This window comes from Megascapheus bottae, chromosome 12, assembly GCF_031878675.1.
Source record: "Megascapheus bottae isolate mThoBot1 chromosome 12, mThoBot2.hap1, whole genome shotgun sequence".
Classification (NCBI taxonomy): domain Eukaryota; kingdom Metazoa; phylum Chordata; class Mammalia; order Rodentia; family Geomyidae; genus Megascapheus; species Megascapheus bottae.
In genome coordinates, this window is record NC_143520.1 from 4,685,839 (window position 1) to 4,693,178 (window position 7,340).

General features: G+C 34.4%; 1 protein-coding gene across 2 annotated transcripts in view; it reads left to right on the forward strand.

The window, feature by feature from the left end:
• Cwc22 (CWC22 spliceosome associated protein) overlaps positions 1-6,886 on the forward strand; it is a 51,893-nt gene extending 45,007 nt beyond the window's left edge. For both annotated transcript variants that reach the window (XM_090342528.1, XM_090342529.1), the window contains exons 17-20: positions 434-561; positions 1,006-1,107; positions 1,200-1,420; positions 5,564-6,886. In XM_090342528.1, coding sequence (XP_090198654.1) covers positions 434-561; positions 1,006-1,107; positions 1,200-1,420; positions 5,564-6,147 — 1,035 coding nt within the window. In that variant the 3' untranslated portion in view covers positions 6,148-6,886. The remainder of the gene's footprint in view (positions 1-433; positions 562-1,005; positions 1,108-1,199; positions 1,421-5,563) is intronic.
• The last annotated feature ends 454 nt before the right edge of the window (positions 6,887-7,340 follow it).

The window sequence follows — 7,340 nt, forward strand, 5'->3', positions numbered from 1 at the left end:
GAGTTGACTAAAAAAATAGGTTCCAGTGGTAACATTGAACGCTAAAAACAGTTACTTTATCTGTCCCAAAATATTTTTAATGAGCTTCTTTTTAAGATACAGTCTTCGTTTTCAGAGTATACTTTTATTCTTTCTTTACTTTTAGTGTGTATGGTAAGTGTGTGTACCTCAGTGTTACATACTCAAGGCAAGAATTCATCCCTGCTATAAAAAATCAATTACTCAAGAATGAAATGTATTTCTGTTACAGTTTAAAATTTGAAAAAAGTCTAGAGTAGTCTTATCTTTGCTTAGTAATAAATATCAGAAATGATATTCAGAGATAATTCTGGGTGAAGATGAAAATAAGTGTTAATAGATACTTATGGTCACGTCATCCTACTTTCTGAAAACAAAGGTAAAGTTGTCTTTTTTTTTAAACTTTAATTTTCAGGTTCTTGAGTGTATAAAACTGAGTGAAGAAACTACTACATCATCAAGTAGAATTTTTGTCAAAATATTTTTCCAGGAGCTGTGTGAATATATGGGTCTTCCTAAACTTAATGCAAGACTAAAGGATGAGTAAGTTCATCATTAAACATGTTTTCGTTTTGGTTGTAGACATTTCCCTCAGTCTTAAAGTGAAGTATATGCACATATGTGTATATAGAGACAAAGGAAGTTTTACAAAAACTGTTTATGTACACATAAAATATACATGTGTGTATGCATATAAATATATGCATACATATGTGTCTATATACATTCATATGTATGCATTTGTCTGAATTGTGTGTGTTGGTATATACATATATCAAAAGTCAGAAACCTCTATTGTGTAATTATGGCAATTGAGTTTAGTAAGTTGTTACTTGATGCTATTTCTTTCATTTACCTTGTTTGTGACCTAACCTATACTACTTAGTTAATTAAATTTCACTTACTAATTTAATATCTAAAAGACTTTTGAAAGCCATTTCATCTTTATCTTGATGTTTCTTTGTTTCTATTTCTTTTCCTTTTCAGAACCCTACAACCTTTCTTTGAAGGATTATTACCCCGAGACAATCCAAGAAACACACGGTTTGCCATCAACTTCTTCACTTCTATAGGGCTTGGAGGTTTAACGTAAGGATTATTTTCAAAAATTCATTTTCATTTTTCAAAATTAACTCAATCGTTTTTTGAGGCATAACTTAACAGAATGTATTTCCAATTAGGGATGAATTACGTGAGCATCTCAAAAATACACCCAAGGTCATCGTGGCACAGAAACCAGATGTTGAGCAAAATAAATCCCCCCTGACCTCTTCCTCCTCTGCCTCATCTTCTTCAGAGTCAGACTCCTCTGACTCTGATTCTGATAGCAGTGAGAGCAGTTCAGAGTCTTCCAGTGAAGAGAGCGATTCCTCATCCAGCGGCAGTCAGAGCTCAGCCTCAGGTATTGAAGCTCATTTATAATTTAATCTCCTGTTTCTAACAAGTGATCACTAGTGGTAGTTATAATGTGTTGCTTAAAAGCTACAGCTAATTAAAAAAAATATTTAGTGGATTATAGCATTTATAATGCTAAAAGATTTTGGAATTAACCAAAAATGAAAATATTCTTGGCAAATATTTATTTGAATACTGTCTAAATGTCTATGAATAGCTATGCTTAGTTTTCCTGATGTTTATATTGAAATATTCATTTTGTTTTTTACTTCTAGTACTAAAGATTTATGTAACTGACTTGTATACTTCGGAATTTTTGTAGAGAAGGCAACTAGCTATACCTAGTTCTTCGTTTCCTTTTATTACCCTCCTCCCTTCTATATATACCTTGTGCTCTTGGCTTTTTGCCCATGTTTAGTGCTTTATCACTTGATTCATATTTTCAGTCTAGCTCTTTTGCTGGTGAATTAGAGTCTTGCAGACTTTTCTTGCCTGAACTGGCTTTGAAACATGATCCTCAGATCTCAGCTTCCAGTGTAGCTAGGATTGCAAGGATGAGGCACAGGAACTTCCTTTTTTTTTCAGTCATGGGACTTGACCTCTGGGCCTGGGCACTGTCTCTGAACTCTTCAGCTCAAAGATACCCCCCTACCTCTTGAGCAGTAGCACCACTTCTGGTTTTCTAGTGGTTAGTTGGAGATTAGAGTTTCACAGTCTTTATTGCCCGGGCTGGCTTTGAACAGTGATCCTCATATCTCAGCCTCCTGAATAGCTAAGATTACAGGCATGAGCTACCGTGCCAGACTTGTCCCACTATTTCTGTGCTCTCCTTTACCCTTCCCTAAATAGATAAACTTACATTCAAGACAATAAGTACAGAAATCACAAGCAGTAACAGGAGAAAACAAAAAGCAAAATAACAACCAAAAAAACCCTCTTGATTCCATTTCCTGGAGTTCATTTGGTAGACATCATTTTATATGAGCAGATGCACACGGCTATTGAGCCTCTGTGATCCTGTCCTCAGAATATCCTTCTTTGGTCTCACTCTGTTAATGTTAAGAGTCCTATTTAGTCTATCATGTCCAAATAAGGAGTAATTTAAACTGAAATACCAACCTTACTTAGATGTAACCAGAAGTGAAGAAGCAGATGAACTGATCAGAAATCATCAAACATGTCTTTTGTTTTGTTTTGTTTTCATCATTTAGGATGAATTAATTACATTCTCTTCAGCCTCTGTTACCTCCCTGCCTCTCTGAGTATTTTACAGTTCTTTGGTCATTTACTTTGCCATCCTTCCATCCTTCGGTAAAAAAAAAAAATAGTTAATCTGCCTCTTTCTTTTGATTAGAATGAGGGTAGGCATTTTTTCCAAGAGTACCATAGAAAAGACGTTCTAAGTGCATCATATTGCTTTGTCTTAGTTTTGTAGATATTAATTCGAGCACTGGATTAAGATAGTATCTGCCTGATGTCTTCACAGAAGCTATGTCCTTTTGTTAATAACTCATATGGAGATATTTTATTACTATGGAGAAACTTTATTACTGTGCAAATCTTTATCCTCCATCTTTCACTTACTGATTCTTAGCAGCTTCCTTTGAATTTTACTTAAGCAACGCTTACTATGGTTCTTGCCTAATGGTGATCTTTAAAATTTTCCTACTCCTACTCTTAATATAGCAAATGACTTTCTTCTATAAGAAGGAGTTGCCCCTTTTCCCTTATTTATTTATTCAACTATAATTTTATATTTGTATGCACTCATCGTTGTCATCTTCTGCTATCATTTATCTTGTTGAAGATATTTCACTTTAGGCAGTTAGGTTATTCTGCTTTAAAACTGCAGTCTTACAGTCTCCCTTTATTTGAGTACTTCCTTTCATTCTAGCATCTGAAATTGTTTCAGATAGTCATCAACTTTTTTTTTTTTTTTGCCAGTCCTTGGCGTTGAGCTCAAGGCCTGAGCACTGTTCTTGGGCTTTCTCAAGGCTAGAACTCTGTCCCTTGAGCCACAGCACCATTTCTGGCTTTTTCTATGTATGTGGTACCAAGGAATCAAACCCCGGTCTTCATTCATGCTAGGCAAGCACTCTACCATTAAGCCAAACTCCCGGCCCTATTATCATCAACTTTAAACAGAGGATTTTAAAACCAGTCTGCTATTTGTAGTTGCTTTCAGGAAAGCTCAGATAGTCTTGACCATCACACTGTGAAATGCTGTTGAGACATAATTTTTTAAGATTGATTCTTGGTCATTTTTTGAAAATGTCTTTGTTGTTTAACCCAATCTCTCCTTTCTTAAATTGTAGTATCTTAAATCTGTGTGAAAGATGGTCTGCTTGTCTGAAATACACAGTATCTTTTGTTTGCTCTTATTTCATATTTTCTAGGAGTCTCAGGTTTGAAGGGTTATTATTACAGTCATTCTCTACCTGGTTAGATCTTGGAGTCTTCTACATACATACTATGTGAACTCTATAACTCTGAAACTGTCAGTCTTATGGTCAATCTGTATTTTCTGTTGTTAGATTTCATTTCCTTATGGGAACTTTAATTGAAACAAGGTAAACACTGTTTATTCAATGTTTACCTCTTAATTCTACAGAATGTATTTCATGGTGTCCATTCTGAGAACAGATGATAGCACAGCATAAAGTACAACAGTAAGGAAACCTGTTGATACAAAGTTAATTATCTTGCAACTTTACTAGAGAACTATATTGGGTAAAATTTTAAATAATACTATGACAGTTTGAATTACCCACAAATTAGAAAACTTTAGAGCATACCTAGCAAGAAAGATTGGGTATTGATGCATGGCTTGGTTTTGCTGTTAGCAGAGCTAGCAGAGTAGCATTGAGGAGGGGCGGGGGTCAAAGAGAGATGTGTTTTACATGGAACATGGTTTTTTGCTTGAGTAGCTGCAGCCCAGAGAACTGTGTGACAGAAACATAGGAAAGAAGTTAATAGTACCATATAACAAGGGTAGACTTTACTAGAATAAAAAGGATTTGATGTAATAAAAGTTAGAGTTTGGGCAAGAAGAGATCATTCTCTCTTACATTCCTTTTTGATATATAAAAATACTTGAATTTTTAGTCATCACGGCACTTCTGATTATGTACCCAAGTTAAATAACAAAGGTAAAGTGACTAACTTTGTTTTAGGATTTAAAAGGGTATTTTCTATTTGTATTTGTGATTATATCAGTATCATTAAATCCTTCAAAGTCTTCAGAAGCTAAACCTGCGTGGCTCTCATAAAGTCTGTGACTATAAATCCTAACAGATTCTCTTGTTGGTACAGCTAATGACCCTGACAGTACCAGCAGAAGCTATTGCTTTCATAGAAAGAGGGTTTTATTTGAAACTCATATATTTAAGCAATTGTGCGTCCCGCCCTGTGTTAAGCAAGTGATATCTCTGATGTGGTGGGTGATCATTGTGTTTTGATTATGTACCACAACTAGAATTAATATGACATGATGTATATGGGCTAGAATTTCTATTTTGAGTTAAAATATGTAAATGCAAATGTATAATTTCTTTTTTTGTTGTTGATTGTGGGGCTTGAACTCTGGGCCTGGGTGCTGTCCCTGAGTTCTTCAGGTCAAGACTAGTACTCTACCATTACAACGCCACTCCTAGTTTTCTGGTGATTCATTGGTGATAAGAGTCTCACGGACTCTAGTGCTTGGGCTGGCTTTGAACTATGATCCTCCTCAGATCTTAGCCTCCTGAGTAGCTAGGATTACAGGTGTGAGCCACCGGTACCACCTGGCACAAATGTATAATTTCTAATCACACCATAAAAATTCTTATATTTCTTGTATTTAAACTGGAAGTGACCCTGTAGCTAAGTGGTAGAACACTCAGCTTGAGCAGAAAGAAGCTGAGGGAGGTGCCCCCAGGACCAGCCAAAAAAAAAAAAGTTTATTATTTATTGTCTTGAAGTATACTTTGGTAACTAATATTGATATTGACATATTGAAAACATGAAGGTGAACATCTTGTCAGATACTCTATTGGACTTAGGGCTTGTTTCTACTCTATGTGAAGGAGGAACTGCAGTGTATCAGTAAATGCTTTTAAATTATAAATTACAGTTAAAATAAATGCTAACTTCATTTTATTTTTTTCTGTAGCTAAAAGTGTAAGAAATAAGGGGCAAGGGAAGACCAGAAGTAAAGACATAGATAAATTGATCAGGAACCAGCAAGCAAATGATAGGAGAAAAGAAGAAAGAATTGTAGAACAACGGCACCAGGAAACAAGGACTGAAAGAGAAAGAAGGTCAGAAAGACACAGAGGTCAAAGCTCAAGAGATACAAATTGGAGAGATCCCATAACAAGACATACATCAGACAGAAGTATTCCTTTCGAAGGAAATAGTTACAGTAGAGCTGGGAATGACCGAGACCAAGAAATGCACATAGACTTAGAAAATAAGCATGGTGATCCAAAAAAGAGGAGAGGGGAGAGGGGAAATTCTTTTTTTGAAAATGAGAAGCACAGAATTCGAAGTCAGGATAGTGAAAATTTTAGAAGAAAAGCAAGATCAAAATCAAGGGAAAGGAATAGAAAACACTCATCTAAAAGTGATGAAGATAGGTATCAGAATGGTTCTGAGAGACGGTGGGAAAAATCTAGTAGATACTCTGAACATTCCAGAGAATCTAAGAAAAATCAAGACCGGAGAAGAGAAAAGTCTCCAGCAAAGCAAAAATAATTCTGCAACATGACAAACTGAATGTGCCTTATATTCCATCAGTGGAAGTGTATTAAATTGTAAACTTCATAGAGAACTCTTGTACAAAGCACTGGTTTGTATTTGTAAGGTTTGAAAATGTTTTCATTTCAATGTGTTTTATAATTGATGCATCTCAAGGCCCTCTCTGTGTAATTATTGGGAGAGAAGTCCCCACAGAAAGATGTAAGTCTTGCTTATATTTTATGAATAAAATGATCATCCTCAAACCAGTATTTTTTTAATTTACAATATTTTTTTCTCTGACACTCAATAATCATTACAAGTGACTGTAATTAGTGTCTTTCTATATATGATTGATGACAAAACTAGATAGATCACTTCAGTTTAATTAATTTTTTATGAGTGAATATTATGAACTTTTCAGATGGTCTTTTTTGAAAGTAGAGGATTAATTATAAGTTTTATATTATGTCTTAAATAAGCAGAGTAAGTGTATGTTAGTCTTTAAACTGCTTTATGGTACATTATTTATAATTAGAATTCTCTGTTGGTCACAGTTCTTCCCTCTGACTACTAATTATGTTAAACTACAATTCTTTGTGATTAGAACTCTTTTTCAGTCTTGATATTAGTGAGTTAATATTTATTTCATTTTTAATTGAACTGGTAGATTAGAAAATGTTGTCATATAAATAAGCATCCTGAAATTCCAGTTTTTTGTATGAATTTTTAGGGTTTCTGTCATTATAACTTTGGTCAAATCATTTATTACATTGAAATAAAATATTACATCTGAGATCTTAAATTGATTGACCGACATTTAACTCTACTTACTAATTTGGACTTACTGTGCTTGCTTGCTTGCTCTAAAAGTAGATGTGGTCCATTTTAGTCAGTGCTTCCATTTAAGAATAGTGAATAACTTTAAGGCATGTTCTGATTCAAAATGCTTTCTATTTTTGTTATCTGGAAACTTCATTGTAAGTAACAAAGTCCATGTAAATAAACCTATCTTTCTCTTCCCCCCAAACAATTAGAAATTTAGATATGACAGCTTGGAATTTTTTTTCTTTATTGATCCACTTCTTTTTTGAGTTCTTGAACTCAAGCTTCACTCAGCTTTCTTGCTCACACACATCTGACTACAGACCCAACTTTATTATTATTTTTTAAATTTGTTTTTGTGCGTAGGTCATATGGCTTGAACTTGG